Source organism: Leucopleurus acutus (genome assembly GCF_964270905.1).
Source record: "Leucopleurus acutus genome assembly, chromosome: 10".
NCBI classification, from domain to species: Eukaryota; Metazoa; Chordata; class Mammalia; order Artiodactyla; family Delphinidae; genus Leucopleurus; species Leucopleurus acutus.
The window spans coordinates 70551290-70567193 of record NC_139153.1 but is presented as its reverse complement, the minus strand read 5'-3'; the positions used below and the strand labels follow the sequence as shown (position 1 = coordinate 70567193).

Genomic DNA, 15904 nt, shown 5'->3' with positions numbered 1-15904 from the left:
ATAAAAGGGAAGGGCAGGAGGATAGAAGGGCAGGGAGCCTGTTGATGTGGGGTTGTAGGGAGGGTCAGGCCGGTCTCACAGATACAGAGGATGAGGGGCTAACTCTGGGGGGGGGGGGGGTTGGAAATGTATTAAAAATGAGCCTTGATGGAGTTCAGCTCACCTCTGTCCTTTTAGAAAATTTGTGTAGTTACCAGCCATCATCCTGCCCCAGAAGGACAGCTCCTGGTGGACAGAATGAAGGTGAGAACGGACAGGAGAACCAGAATGAAAGTCGGCCGAACCAAGTCGGGTCCCAGAGCTGGGGGGGGGTGGGGGGGGTGGGACCCCCCCTCAGCTTTCCACCCTGCCTGCTCTGGGCCCGCCCCCCCCATCTGAATGCCCCTGAGGCGGTCCCCTTACTCCCTTAGAGGTGGCACGTAACTGCAGAGGGCAGCTCTTGCCCTTGGAACTGATGCCCCAGGGCCAACCTCAGCCAGACGAACGCAGTTGGAGGTGTCTCCTGCAGGCTGGACAGAGCAGGAGGTCACTGTGCCTCCTGCTCAGCGGCAGATGTCAGACGAGTACGGGGTCCGAGTAATGTTCAGTGGTAACCCAGGCGCTCTGGGTGGAGCTGGCCATTCAGGTGCTGCCCTCTGGAAGCCCTAGCCAACGTGTGAGGTCACTGACTCGCTTCAAGACAATGGTCAGGTTGTACAGGGTGGGGAAGGACAGTTTCATTCCAGGGTCCCTGTGCCCGACGTACGAGGTGTGGTGATGAATGGGGTCTTCTTTCTTGAACCCCTTCCCTTACCAGATCCATCAAGTACCTGATAGTGAGCCCTAGTCGTGGGAACCCAAAGGTGAGTTTTCCGGGATTCTGGATTAGTATAGGATGGAGATGGCAGGAGGGAAGGGAGAGAAACTTAAGACATGCAAGAGGGGCCAGAGGGCTTGCGATGTAGGAAACAGGCACTGTCACCCTGTCCTAATGACTTGGTCCCTGCATCCTCCTCCCAGCATCTTTTTTTTTCCCTGGAACATATCTAGCTAGCATATGTCATGCCTCTTCCTTTCAATAGGAAACTTCGCCCCGTATCAACGTTCCATTAAGCCTACTCTTGAGAGATGGGAGCCTGGATGCCCCCGCCTGTTACTCCCCACGGCACGTGAAATCTCGACGAGGTCCGTGGACCTCTCTCCAGGCTAGAGATGGGACAGCTCTGTGCCAACATTTGGGTGTCCGTGCTGGGGGTCAGGGAGCAGGGCCGGCCAGGCATGGCCAAGTCCGCCTCAAAGAGTGACCCCTGGGGCCAGGGTGCAGGAAGAATAATGGGAAGAGGAGATGAGGGGAGCCCCTTCAGGTGGGGAGACACCGGGTCCTGCCACGTAGCCCCGCCCCCAGGACCCAGCCCAGGGCTCTAAATCCAGCACCAAATTGTGTAAGTATCACTAGCATGGCCTCCTCCACTCCGCCGCCCTGGGCCCATCCCTGTCTCCCAGCCTCCCGCTGCGGCCAGTCCCCCAGGTCAATAATTTAGCCTGTTTATGGCCCGCTCCCGGGTGGCTTCCAGGGCCTGGCTCCCTGATCGCTTGCGGCTGCGTTTGAGTTTGCACAAGTCCTTGTCGAAAACTTCGCCCGAGCGCAGGGCTGACACCAGGTCATCAAACTCGCCGCCCTCGTCCAGCGCGCTGCTCGCGTGCACCTTCCGCTGGCGCTGCCACCGCTCCCGCTCTCGCTGCTCCTTCAGCTGGAAGGGCGAGGAGGGCGGGTGAGAGGCCGCGGCCCAGCACATCCACCGCGGTCCAGGCCACAGACACCTGCCCTCCTTCGCGGGTTGACGCCTGGGCTGGGCTGGGTCTACCAACTGGCCCCACTTTCCTCCTTGCTAGGGCACCCTGAGCCTCCCGCCGCCCACGCGCTCTCCACTCCCTCAGCCTTGCTCAGGCCCAGGCCCAGGCCCCAGCAGCACCCTCACCATGGCCTCCATGCGCGCCCGTCGTTCCTCCTCCTCCTTCCTTCTCCGCATGGCCTCCAGGTCCTGCCGGGCCTCCGAGAAGGCCTGCAGGAAGGTGTCGAAGATGCCGAAGAATTCGTCCGGCTGCATCTTGCTGTCCTGCTCCCCAAAGTGCATCAGGGCCTTGGAGAACTGTTGAAGAGAAGGGTTGGTGGAGAGTCGCCCCCGAGCCTGGTGGGCAGTTGAGTTCCAGCCAGAGCAGAGCTCATCCAGGTGGGGGGACTTGGGGGGGCAGGGCTAGAGAAGGGAGCCCGCCCCCCCATGTCATCAGGGTAAGGACAAGGCTGAAGGAAGGAAAGGCTTGAGGCTGACACCTGGGAGGTGGGAGGCCCAGGCTGACTGACAGAGGCTGCCCAGAGTGACCTCTGGGTCTGTTAGGGTGTAGGTACAGGACCAGGAGCTGCAGACCTTGGGAAGCACTTCCTAAGGTCAGGACCACAAGGATGTCAGATCATCTAGTTATCGGGCTAGTTATTTAAACCCTCTGTGCCTCGGTTTCTTCATCTGTAAAATGGGGATAATAATAGGACCTACTTTATACTGTTGGGGGGGGGGTGTTAAATGAGTTAGTGATGCAGAGTGCTAGCTAGCTACATGCCTGGCACTATTACTGAGAGCTACCATCTCTAATTCAACCTACTGAAAACCCTCTAAGAAAGCCCTCACTACTCTTAAGTGTGCTCCCTGGACCAGCGGCAGGCCCAGGTGTTTCCCGGGAGCTGGTTGGAAAGGCTGAATCTCAGACTCCACCCCGGACCTCCTGAATGAGGACCCACATCTCAATAAGACTCCCACAGTTGGGGTCCAGAGGCGTGTCAGAGTGCAAAGCAGGAAGAGGCAGAGCAACCGAGAGCAAAGCTGGGCTCCGGAGTCAGGCTTCCAACCCAGCTCTGTCTGTCACAGCTGGGCAACCCTGGGCAAGTTACTTAACATCTGTGGATCTCAGTGCACGCATCTGTGGAATGGGATAATAGCCTTTCAACAAACCCAGAAGGTCGGCGGTGAGACAGAGGATGGAAAACACTTCATGGGGCGCCTGACGTCTGGTCAATGGACTGTGAACATTGCAACAGCGTTGCTGTCGCTTTTCTTGTAGGAGTGAGGAAACCCTTTCTCCTCAAAGCTCTGTGCCTCTGGGTGTGTCCCTTCTGGGCCACCTGTGGTAGGACCGGTGAAGACAGAGAGGGGTGGGGGTGGGGTCAGCCTGGGGGCTTGGGGCGCCCTTACCTTGGCCCTGGCTTCATTGAGCTGGTCCTCCAGCTCTGAGAAGCTGAAGCTGGAGACCGTGATGAAGTCGCTCATGACCGGGACAAACCTGTCCTTTGGATCCCACGCCTGGCGTTTCTGATATTCCAGCTCCTGAGGAGGGAGAGCCAAGTGCTGGTCAGACCAGTGCCAGGACGAGAGTCAGGAATGCTGGGACTCACCACATCCTCCACCCTCCTTGCCAATCGCAGGACACTGAGCCTTCCTTTGGAAGAGGGTACACCCTGGGTCTCAAATTCTAAGGGTGGCAAAGATTGTGAGGTATCCACCAGTACCCCCTGCCTCTATGCTTCCCTCGCCCCCGCTGCCATATTTCTTTCTCTAGATCCTGCTACCCAAAGCGTGGTCTGGGACCAGCAGCGTGAAATTTTAAGAAGCAGGCTCTCAGGCCCCACTCAGAATTAGAATCTGCATTTTAACAAGACCCTTGGGTGATTTGTGTGCCGATTAAAGTGTGAGATGCATTTCCAAATCTCCCAGTTGATGCGATGCTGCTGGTTCATGGACCACGGACCACATTTTGGGTAGCACTTTAAAGGGCTATAAATTAGAAAGCAGCCCCCTGCCCCGTCCCCCCACTGCCATAATGGCAACAAAAGGTTCCTTCTCATACTTCTTTCTCTAAGCCCATTATCCCCTTAACCGCCTCCCCACATACGCCCAGTGAAGATGAGAAGGCTCTCTAGGTTCCTAGATGGGAACAAAGGAGTGGGCCACCTCCACACTGGGCTAGAGACAGTATCATCTGAGAAGCCCTTAGATCAGGAATAGTAGAGATCTGGGTCTCCAGCAAAAAAAAAAGTATAGCCCCTGGGTCCTCTACTGGCCCAGGCAGGAGGTGAAGAGACATAAGAACTTCTGGGGACAGTGGTCCCCAGTGTCACACTAGGTGTTACCGGCCCTAAGTCAGCTTCCAAGGCATGCAGATCCTCTGTCCCATCGATTTGAATCAATCTTAAACGTGGCAGATTTCTCATTCACTCCACTCCACTGTACAGTGATAGGCTACAGTCTCAGATGGATGTCTCCTATTCAGAGTCTAAATTTAAGCTTTGGGTAATTCAGTTATCCTTTCCTGAACACTCACTCTATGCTACAGGCTGTACCTGCTGTGCCAGCTGTTCTGTCGCCCCAGCCAGGAGCTTTGGGTCACAGAGATGCATCAGACAGGGTCTGCATCTGGGGGTGGGGGGGTCCACCCTCTGGCCCAGTGACAGGCAGCAAACACAGGCAGCATCCCCTCAAACCCAGGCAGGCATAGATGATGTACTCACCACCTCGACTGCTCTGAGGCCCCTCCTGAGGTTGCCCACCTCCTTCTCCAGCTCTGCCAGGCTATGGGGGGGGGTGGGGGGACACAGAGGGAGGGAGAGGAGCTGGGGTTAGTACAAGGCAGAGCAAACCCCAATGGCTTTGGGAGTCAGGGCACCTGGGTTCCAGCCCTGCTTTGGCTATTAACATGTTGCCCTGGCAAATCACCTCCCCTCTGTGCTCTGTCTGTGCTTCTATAAAATGACGGGTGAAACTTACGTCCTATAGATCCTTCTAGACTGGAAATGTCATGCTGCATATTGGAAGGTTTCCAACATATGGCCTCTGGCTTGGATTTATTTTTATTACCATCAGGTAATGCTCATAAGCTCTTAACATGGTATCTTGCATGCAGTGTACCTTTGATGTGTATTAGCTATTTACCTCTGCGTTTCTGCTTCTATTGGAGATGCTTCTATCAGCCTATATACGTTCAGGTCTGACTTCTCGCCTGTAGCAGATGCCCCTGGAGCCCGCCACCCCAGCCCCGCCATCTCCTTGGACCATCTGTTGTAGTGGACAGCCCTGACTTCCAACCACTGAGCACTTTTTCTGCGGGCCAGAGCATTACTGCCCACCCCCAGCCAGTGAGTGACAGGAGATGGTAGATGATGCCCGCCTTACCCCTTGTGGGGATAATGGAGCGAGTGTCCTACACTGTCTCCCACACACTGCAGAGGCAGGATTAAGCTCTGATCGCCTGCAGTGGTAAGTGGCTTCACAACAACCCCATTGCCGGCATTCTCCCCATCCCTGTCGCAACTCCCCACTCCCCGCTTTGTTTCCTGAGAGAATCTCTGAAATGAGGACTTGAGAGCAAAGAGTGTCTTTCGTTGGGTTCTCCCAGAGCAGACCCCAAGATGCTGTTCATTCTGAGCCAGCTCAGAGGAGCCCCGAAGGAGGAAGTTTAGATGAGAGAGGGCGGGATCACAGGGAGAAGGCAGCCTCAAGAGGACCCCTTACTTGACTTTGGCGGCTTCTGGAAGGTGCTGCAGCTCAGAGGGCATGTTCAGGATGTCAGGGAAATGCTTCTCCAGGATCATGATCAGATAATGGAGCAGAGAGATGTTTCTGTGGGTGGAAGTCGGGTCAGGGGTACGGGGCCAAGGGAATTGGGAATGAGGGTCCGGCGGAAACTAGGGTGAGGTGTTAGGGGGAAGTTGTGGCATATTTTGGGAGGGTAATGGGGAGGAGGGGAGAGGCCAGGGTGGGGTGAGACGGAGACTCCAGAAGCCGGCAGGTCGCACCTGTCGATGCTGGACTTGGTGTCGGCAATCTTGTTGAGGCTGGCCACCCGGAACCCGTAGGCGCTCCCACGCTGCCCTTTGTTCATGAAGTTGCCGATGGCCAGGACAACCTCTAGCATCTGTGCTAGACGCTTGCTGCGGATCAGCTCCCGGGAGGCCAGCAGGATGGCTGGGGGAGGAGGGACAGGTGATGATGCCACCACAAAGTCCAGAAAAGGCGCCGTTAAGTGTCAGCTTCAGAGGGGCAGAGGCTATGCCCACAGACCAGCAGACGATCTTCTCCAGATCTACCTGCCTCCAGGGGAAGCAAACTCGCCAAAAGCCAATTCACCAAATAACCCTTTCTCAAAACGTGCCAACTCTTCCTAAGACTATATTGGAGAATGTATCATCTTTCCTTGCATATATTTAGACTCTTAACATATTCTCTCTGTGGATATATGCAAGAATATAATACTTTGGGCTTCCCTGGTGGCACAGCGGTTGAGAATCCACCTGCCAATACAGGGGACACGGGTTCGAGCCCTGGTCCGGGAACATCCCACATGCCGCAGAGCAACTAAGCCCGTGCACCGCAACGACTGAGCCTGCACACTAGAGCCCGTAAGCCACACCTACTGAACCTGTGTGCCACAACTACTGGAGCCTATGTGCCTAGAGCCCATGTTCCACAACAAGAGAAGCCACTGCAGTGAGAAGCCCTCGCTCGCCGCAACTAGAGAAAGCCCGCACACAGCAACGAAGACCCACGCAGCCAAAAATAAAAAAAAAAAAAAAAAAAAATATATATATATATATATATATATATAATACTTTTACTTTTCTAAACCTAGTGATTAAAATTTTTAACTTCAGCATTTTACATACTATGGGACTGTTTCTGCCTCTTTTGAAGTGCTGAATTTTGTTGATCTTTTTGGAAAGAAAAACATCCCTGTCAATTAAATAACATCATCAATTGCAGTATTTTCATATTTTTGTTTTATAAGATAATGGTGTGCTTTGCAGTTGATGGTGTCTCAGATTTGATTAAATAGGTTACTAGACAGCCTATTGAATATCATTTAAAAGAATTTTCCAACCTTTAGGCATTTAAAAATTTCCCTCCAATTCCTTAAATGATACCTTTCTTGGAAACACAAACTAAGACTAACAGTAACCAAACCTTCAGTATTTCATTCTGATGTGGGTACTCTGGCCCTTCCTCAGTTATTCTGTATTTAATGGTGGATGTGCAGAATTAGGACACAAATCCTACACTGAAAATTTGGCTGCCAGTTACAGAATATGATTTTGGATTATTAAATGTGGTGGTGAGAAGATCAAACCATTGTATTATGATCTTTGGCTTCTGCCAAATTGAACATTCCTTAAGATGGTGCTATGAAGATTAAATGCAAACCATTTGACTAAAAGTTTGCAAAACTCTTCAAAAGCAGTTAAAGTAACTGTAAAAAAAAAAAAAAGCTGTAAAAAAAATGAGTAAGAGGGCTTCCCTGGTGGCACAGTGGTTGGGGGTCCGCCTGCCGATGCAGGGGACACGGGTTCGTGCCCTGGTCCAGGAGGATCCCACATGCCGCGGAGTGGCTGGGCCCGTGAGCCATGGCTGCTGGGCCTGCGCGTCCGGAGCCTGTGCTCCGCAACGGGAGAGGCCACAACAGTGAGAGGCCCACATACCACACACACACACACACACACAAAAAATGAGTAAGAGGTAAGGTTGGTCAGCGGCTTCTAAACTGAAACATCTGCCTGTTCTGTGACCTAACAGTGGCGATACTCTTGATGAATAATTGAATGGTTTCTAGTTTGTGTTTTTAAAAAATTCCATCTAGATTGGTTAAGTAAATTATGGTATATTCATACAATGGAATAAAACGCAGCACTGAAAATAAATAACCCACCGCTCCCTGTAATAACAGGGATAACTTACAACATAATGCTGAACAAAAGACCAGCATAAAATTATCTGTACTATGTTATTCCATTTACAGAAAGTTCAGGATAGACAAACCTTCAGAGGATTTGGAGGAAGTAATGTTTGAGAGGGGGACATGAAGAAGGGCTCTGGGGGACTGGAAACATTCCATTTCTTGACCTGCCTGCTGATCACACAGGTGCATTCACTTTTGGATGACTCATCAATTAGGACTCTTAGGATTTGTGTACTCTCCTATGTGCATATTACAATAACAAGTTGTTTTGGTTTTTTTTTTTTTTTTAAGTAAACTACTTCAGAGTTTCCGGCAACGCATACCGGTTGGGATAGTTTTTCTAAGGCTGATAGGCTGCTATTTGAAAAATCTGCAGAGGAATCCTAAAAATGCTAAAATGTTGGCAAAAACAGAAACTGACAAGAGTTCAAAGGGAATCAGTGTAAATGGGAAAACTCCCATAATGCAATGCAGACATTTTAGATATAGTCATAATATATTCATGAATATAGTCGTAAGAATGTTTACATGTGAAGCCACATTCATCTTGACTGTACTCAGTGCATATGTTCATAATGAGCGCCGGTGAATATGGTATATTCAGCAATGAACATGTTCATAGAATATATTCAAGAATATGTTCATGAATATATTCATAGAAGAATTGGTAAATTTGTCAGATTTGATGAATTGGCCTTCGGCAAATTGAGCCAGAGGCCCTGCCTGGGGAGGGAGGGATGCTGGGTACAGGGGTCAACAGCTCATCAACCAGCTGGGATAGGCCAAATCTTAGCTCTTCCAGGAATATTTCCTGGGAGAACTGGAGGGAGGAGCATGGACCCCAACCCTTGCACGCTCCTCACCTCTCTGCCCCCAGTCAAGCCCACTGACCTGATTCTGTCAAATACCACTTCAGCCACCTGCTCCCAAGTCTGGGACGGAAGAGACCTCCAGACCATTCTAGAACGGTAGCCATGGCGATAGCAGAGCGACTGTTACTTTCCTCAGCAGGCTTTGCCATCCCAAACGCGTCTCACTCTGCTTAGCTCGATATTAAAGGGAAGCTCTTTCCTGAGCGTGCACTGATGACCTCTTAGGGAGAGTTTAGGAGTGAGCTCCTAGGAGCAGGAAATTATCTGAGAAAAAAATCTACCTGGCGGCTAAACTGCTCTGGCTCCACAGATCCAGATGACAGGCGATTGCTCACTTTTGCTTCACTGACCCAAGAGACACAAATAGTTGAACACATGCCTTGGGCTGAACCCCTTTATCTGTGCCTCACGCCCCAAAGGCAGTCAGCAGCAGGACTCACCCATCACCAGGGAAGGAGGTGCCTTCAGACCTGCAGAGTCACTGTTGAACCCTTTCCTTCCCCCTCAGACCCGTTATCTATGATCACACAGCCTGCGGACCCCTTGTTGCGTGCATGCACGTGCGTGTGTCCGTCCAGATTACAGAAAACGTCTGCCTCTAACCCTGCCGTGTTCCACCTTACCCCGGGAATCCTCCTGAAGCAGCTCATCAAACTCCAGGAAGGACCATTCTCTGGCCTGGGCCTCCAAGGGAGTGCAGGCAGCTTGGTGTCCAGCAGAGGGGGCCCATGCTCTGCTCTGCCCCCAGCCTGCCCCCCAGCATCCTGGACACTGGCTCTCTCATTCCAATCTGCTGATCCTGTTCTCACCGCAGATAAGCCTCACAGCCTCTCCTGCTTCTTCCCTCTGGGGTCCTCACGGCTACCCACCCTCCTGACCACCTGCCCTTCTCCCCAGCTCCCTGTGCCTCCGTCCTCTGCCATCCCCAGGCAGTTCCAGGGACATGCCCTCTGGGAAGTACTACAGGACAAGAGGGAAGGGATGGATTCTGAAGAATGACATCTGCGTTCCTATCCTGGCTCCACCACCTACCAGCAACACAGCCTTGGGCCACTAACATAGCCTCATCTTAGAGATGAGTGAATGGCCCCCGTAGCGTTGCGAGGACCACATGAGACCATCCACGTGGAGTGTTTCACACAGTACTTGGCATGTGGTTCTCGTTTAATTACAAAGTTCTCACCTGAAAAAGGTGGAAGGGGTTCCCCACCCCAGCAAATCAGATACCTCTGGGGATCCCGCTGCCCAATTTCCTACTTTCTTAGTAGCTCACACTTAAAATAACGTGTCCAAGGTCTTCTCTGCACCTAGGACCTCTCAAGCAGAGCAATCTGTGACAAGAAGTGTTCTAGGTGCTTAATGTCATCGTCATTTTTTCAGCATTTCTGTTCCAGGCTGGGGCAGATGTCAACAGACTCCCCGCCTTGGAGAGCCTGCATGCCGAGGCACGGGGAATGGGGTGCGTGGCCGGCACGTGTGCACACGTACACAAGTGCATACATCTGCAAAACTCATAGACTTACGTCTTGTCCTTGACTTTGGTTTTCTGGGGGCAATCAAGAATAAGGAAGGCGGTTTCCTCTGTGCCTGTCCATTGCCTCCCACCCCCACGTCTCCTCCCCAGCCCTCAGCCATACCTTCCACTTTGGGCTTGGCCTCGGCCAGCCGCTCCTGGAACTTCTTTTTGAAGAAGAGGGCCTGCAGCCGCTGCTGGTAGTGGTCGATCCTGTGGACAGGGCGGGCTGCATCGTGAGGCAGCACCCCCGCCCCCCGCAACCAGCCCCCAACCCCAGAGCAGCTCCAGCCCCCTCCTTGGCCCGCCCACCGCCGCCCCCTCCTGGCCGCGCCTGCTGCCCCCGACCTGCTCATCTCATAGAGGAAGCGGTCCGCACGGGCCATCCGCTCTATCTCATGCTTGTGCTCCTCCAGGAGGTCAATGTCACTCTTCTCCGGGATGAACTTGAGGAGCTGCAAAGAGCAGGTGAAGGTCAGACAGGAAACAGGTGAGAAGCTGACATGGGGGGTGGGCAGCCCATGGAAGCCCACACACTGGCCAGGCTCAAAATGGGGAGGGCCCCCCATAAAAGAGAGGTGCATCCTCATGGGGGTGGTTTATGTTTCACCTGCCCCAAGGGGACACAAGACACCCAGCTCTAGACTTCCTTCTTTTTATTTTAGTTTTTTGACTTTTTAAAATTGAGATATAACTTACCTACAGTAAAGTATACTTGTTCTTAAGTGTACAGCTCAATGATTTTTTTCTTTTACTTTTTTTCTTTTTATTTTTTTTGCGGTACGCGGGCCTCCCACCGCTGTGGCCTCTCCCGTTGCGGAGCACAGGCTCCGGACGCGCAGGCTCAGCGGCCATGGCTCACGGGCCCAGCCGCTCCGCGGCATGTGGGATCCTCCCGGACCGGGGCACGAACCCGTGTCCCCTGCATCGGCAGGCGGACTCTCAACCACTGTGCCGCCAGGGAAGCCCGATTTTTTTCTTTTTAAACCAACTTTATGAAGGTATAATTTACATAAAATAAAATGCGTCCATTTTAAATGTGCAATTCAATGAATTTTGACAAAACTATCCACCCACTGAACCACCATCCAGATTAAACTAAGATTTCCATCCCCGTAGAAAGTTCCCTTGTGCTACTTCAGTAACCAAGCCACCCCCATCCCCCAGTGTAGCCTCTCAACTGAACTCTATCACCTTAGATAAAACTTGGCTATTCTTGCACTTCGTACAAATGGGCGCATGCAGTGTGTTCTCTCTGGGGTCTGGCTTCTTTCACTCACCATAACCTCTGGGCCTCCTCCATGTAGTGATTGGTGATCCATTTTTTATTCATTGCTGGGCACTATTCTATTGTAGGAATATACCACAGTCTATTCACTTTGCTACTGATAGACAGCTGAGTTGTTCACAGTTTGCGGGGTTTTATAAATAAAATTGTTATAAATATTCCCATAGTTGGTGTTTGTATCCAGGGGGACTGTTGGGCACTAAGATAGGTAGGTGTACTGCCAAATGGTTGTCCAAAATGGTTCTACCCAATGAGAGTTCCAGTTGCTTCCCATCCTTGCCAACCCCTAGCACTGCTGGCCTTTTCAATTTTAGCTGTTTAGGGGGGTGGATGGTGCTACCTCACTGTGATTTACCGTATTTCTCTGATGACTGATAGTATTGAACCATTTGGAAATTCTCTTTCATGAAGTACCTATTCAAGTCTTTTGCTCATTTTTAAGTTGTTTGCCATTTTTCTCACTGATTTGTAAAGTTCTTTGTTCTGAATATGAGATCTTTGTGACCTATACATAAAGCAAAGGTCTCCTAAAGCTTGGCTTGCCTTTTCACTCTAGTAATAGTGCCTTTTGATCGACAGAGTTCTTAATTTTCATGTCCAATTGATGGTGGTTTTGCTTGGTGTTTTCTGGGTTTCTCTTGAAGGACACAACAGACTGATGTGGAAGAGATTTGGGGGAGATACGGTTATGGGTCACTGCCTTTGCCCTGAGGCCCATGGCGGGGTGGGGGGGGTCACTCCTCATATCTCCTTTCTGGGGGCCTCAATCCCCTGAAAAAAGATGCAGCCTTTTCTGGTCTCTCCTCAGAAAGGTGGGCCCAGGGAAGTTTCTATAAACCTCTCCCTCACTCCTCCAGCCCCCAGCCCGATTTTTCCTTGACCTAAGAGACTTGGCCTCCCTGGGGGCTGTCAGGAAGGGGTCCGGCCACCCCCTAGTTTCAGGGGCCTCACCTGCTCCAGCATGTCCTTAGCGAGGTCCTCCTGCTCGTCCATCATCAAGACGGCCTGCCGGATCTCCTCGTTAGACAGCTTCAACCTAAGGCAAAAACCCCACCTTGAGCAGCCTGGCCCGGCCCCTCTGCTCAGGACAGACCCCAGACCTTCTCCTTCAGAAGCCAGTGCCCGGGCCTTCTCTCTCTCGCTTCCATTTGATAGCACTCCCTCCTCTGCAAAGCCTTCTCAGACTAAACGCACACGGTTCACTCTATAACTCAATCCTGAGATACTTCAGTCTCTAGAGACGTGAGTCTCTGGTTTCTTGCTTGCGTCTCCATCCTAATGGATAGGGACATTTGGGAGGAAAAGGGCCATCTTCAGTGTAGACCGAGACAGGGCGAGGAGTTTCTGCTCCCTCTCCCCGTGCCGGAAATACCCACGGCATCTCCACGGGAGGATGGGAATATGGGCAGGTCACTAAGGGGGCAGTTTCCTGTTTCCTTCAAGACAGAACAGGTCTCAGTCTTCTGACAGCGCCTCGGGTCCCACACAGCTGTTCCAACACGTCTTGCTGTCTGGGAGAGGGAGAAGCAACCCCCTACACACACGTGTGCACACACACACACACACACACACAGCCCCTCCAGATGCACACCCATTGGGAGGCCCTGGGGAAGCATTAAGGGGGAGAAACTGAGGCTTAGGACCTTGCGGAGAGGCAAGCGGGGATGGACGGCCCGGGGCAGCTGGGGCAGTGCTAAGAATAGTACGGGAGGCGGGGACCTCTGACCCCGGCTCTGGCGGGAGGCCCCGCACAGAAGCTATGCTGTTAGTGCAGATACTGCCCTGTTTGTTCTGCAGCCGCGGGAAATGCTTGGGGGCTGAGATCATGCTGCTCTGTGGCCTGAGCGAGCAGGGCCCTCCACGGGCTTAGAGCAACTCCGCTGCCAAACGCTGACCAGGCTGGTCAGGGGCCGCGTGATGGGGCAGTTTCCTGTCTGCAGAGCCCCTCACTCTGCTTCGTCTCTGGCTCTGGCTGTCCCCTGGGGCGGCACTCTGCTTCGCTCAACATGGGCTCCCGGGAGAGGGTTCGAGATCAGGGGCCCCGTGCCGCCCCAGGGGACAGCCAGGAGACGGGGGGAGGCCAGATACTGCTATCACCCCATTCCTCTGCCAGGCACCTCTCTCCCCCAGGCACTCAGCTCCATCATATTTCTCTCTAGCCCCAGCTCAGGCCTCTGCTTCCTGGGGACCCAGTCCCTTCCACCTGCAACCTACTGTGGAGCAGGGGCCGTAGAGGCAGGGCGAGCACCTACTTGGAGAGAAGGATGATGCAGTTCTGCGCCCTCCGGCCGTCGATGACCGACAGCTCTTTGACCTTGCGCGAGGCCAGGTAGATGTCCTCCGTGGAGCCCAACTCTTTCTGCAACCGACAAGCCAAGTAGAAAGGGTGAAGTGTGTGTTTTCCCCAGTCCTCTTTCTGCCTACCCCCTACCCAGGAGCCACCCCCGTGACAAGCAGGGAACGCTCCTGGTGTGAGCGGAAGAAAGAGAGGGAAGGAAAAAGACAGGAGAGAGAGAGGAGTGTGGTTAATATCTGACTCCAATAGGAGGCTCTGGGGCTTTACCCTGGGCTAGACTGGGTCGGGGGCAATAAGAAGACCCTTTATCAGAGACTGCCCTCTGTGGGCAAACTAGACGGGGAGTGACTGACCCCTGTGGCTGTGCAGTGTGATCTATACTGTGTCCCAGACAATCAACCCCTACCCCACCCCAGCCCACCCAGAGAGCCTCCCCAATCTTATGACGAGAAGCTGGTTCCAAGTCCCCATAAGGTCACAGTTCCTGGACCCCTCCCTGGGGACTTCAGGCACAGCCCAGTGTGCCCAGGGTGGAGGGCATCCACAAGTTCAGAGGTGGGGAAACTGAGGCACAACTCCCTGCAAAGTTCTCTCCTCTGGGGTTCCAGCGGGCAGTTCCCAAGAAATCAAAGATCCCCTGGCCTTCTCTTGGCCCCTGGTGAGATAGACAGGAGACTGTTTCTTCCTTTGGGAGGTCCTTCCAAGCACATGCTCCAGGTTGGACGACTCCAGGGGCTGCCACTCACATCACTGTCTTTGTGAATTGTGCCCCCGGAATTGTCCAGTGCCTAGGCTGTGCAGTCTTACAGGACGGCCTTGCCTTGGGCCTAGTGGGTAAGACATGAGACCTAGAAGCTTTCTCTTCACCCCAGTAGACATTCACCTCCACTGCTGGTAGGGGTCTGCTTGCATTAGCTCCCTTCCCTACATTTCTGCTTTTTCTTTGGGGACACTCCCTGACGCCACCCTGTTAAGATGGGTAAAGAGGCAGAAGGTAGAACTGACAAGCCCTCTCTTTTGGGCCCAGTACAGGGCAGCAGCCCAGCACAGCGGTTAGAAGTTGGAGTGCCCAGAGCCCCAGGAGTGACTCACCTGATGGCAAGGATTAGTTATCAGCTCCTAGGCAGGTAACAGCCACAGCCAATAGAGAATTAAACATGCACAACGTTAGCCAAGAGGTCTGGGGACCCAAGAACAGTAGGAGAGACACGGGGAACCCCTCAGCATCTACCGTCTGCCCCACCCCAGTGAGACCCCCATGGTCGGAGATGGAGACCTGCAAGTAGCACTGAACGGGAGCTGCAGACATGCACTCAGAGAAGCCAGGCCAAGCAGAGGACAGGCAGCCTCTCCTGAGTGCCCCGTGCCCAGGGGGACCACCACTCCCCAGTCGGACCAGGCCCCCGAGCTGCCCCACCCCAGGCCTCAGCTGCAGTTCTTCCTGCTCCTCTGCTGGGAATCCGCCCAGAGGGCATTCCTGCACCCCCGCATCTTTCAAAATAGGGGAGGAGACCCAACCACGACCGAACTTGAGCTGAAAGCACGCGAAAGTTGTATTCACTGAGACAGAGAAAAGCAGGCGTCCCTGAACTTTGCTCCTTACCCTTTGCCCCTTGTCTGTCTTTTGATCTCCAAGGGAGCAGAGGGGGCAGAGCCCACCCCTGGTTCTCCCTTCCTGACCCGGGTGAGGTTGAAGTCACTAACTCAGGACACGCAGAGGGCACAGAGGGAAGACCACGCTCATAGGCCCGTCCCTGTCCCACGCACCCCGGACCCCAAGACAGAAAGAGGAGGCGACCAGGGCAGCACAGGCTCTGGGTCTCCTGCCTTGCTGCTGTGAATTCAACACCCCAGAGTCCGGGCGACCTGCAGAGCGACAGTAGTGCGGGTGAGCCCAGCCCTGAAACAGGGTGCTGGACTGAGCAGGCTCAGAGAGATGAGGGGAGACAGAGCAGGGCGCTGTCCGTCTTCACTTCACTCCACTCCCCAAACTGGGAGGCCCCAGGCCCAGCCTGTCCTAAACCCCGGAGTCCCTCTTTCCCCCCAGCCCCCACCGTAGCCCTACCTCAGGGCCCTGGAGACTGGGTGGGCCAGGCTGGAACCCTGGCCCGGAGGAAGACTCTCAAAACAGGGGGAGGCGTGTGCTCGCCCAGGACTGACATCCCCCCGGCACACACTCC

At 53.4% G+C, this 15904-nt stretch overlaps 1 protein-coding gene across 5 annotated transcripts in view; it reads right to left on the bottom strand.

Annotated features, from left to right (window-relative positions):
• DAAM2 (dishevelled associated activator of morphogenesis 2) overlaps positions 1-15904 on the bottom strand; it is a 113499-nt gene that overhangs the window by 1219 nt on the left and 96376 nt on the right. For 3 of the 5 annotated variants that reach the window (XM_082847519.1, XM_082847521.1, XM_082847520.1), the window contains exons 16-26: positions 14817-14843; positions 13681-13787; positions 12380-12464; positions 10489-10595; positions 10265-10353; positions 5822-5990; positions 5538-5645; positions 4538-4598; positions 3225-3356; positions 1959-2129; positions 3-1730 (exon numbers count right to left, since the gene is read on the bottom strand). In XM_082847519.1, coding sequence (XP_082703645.1) covers positions 1509-1730; positions 1959-2129; positions 3225-3356; positions 4538-4598; positions 5538-5645; positions 5822-5990; positions 10265-10353; positions 10489-10595; positions 12380-12464; positions 13681-13787; positions 14817-14843 — 1278 coding nt within the window. In that variant the 3' untranslated portion in view covers positions 3-1508. Of the gene's footprint in view, positions 1-2; positions 1731-1958; positions 2130-3224; positions 3357-4537; positions 4599-5537; positions 5646-5821; positions 5991-10264; positions 10354-10488; positions 10596-12379; positions 12465-13680; positions 13788-14816; positions 14844-15904 lie in introns of those variants that run through there. The other 2 variants (XR_014326490.1, XM_082847522.1) reach the window with 2 other exon arrangements.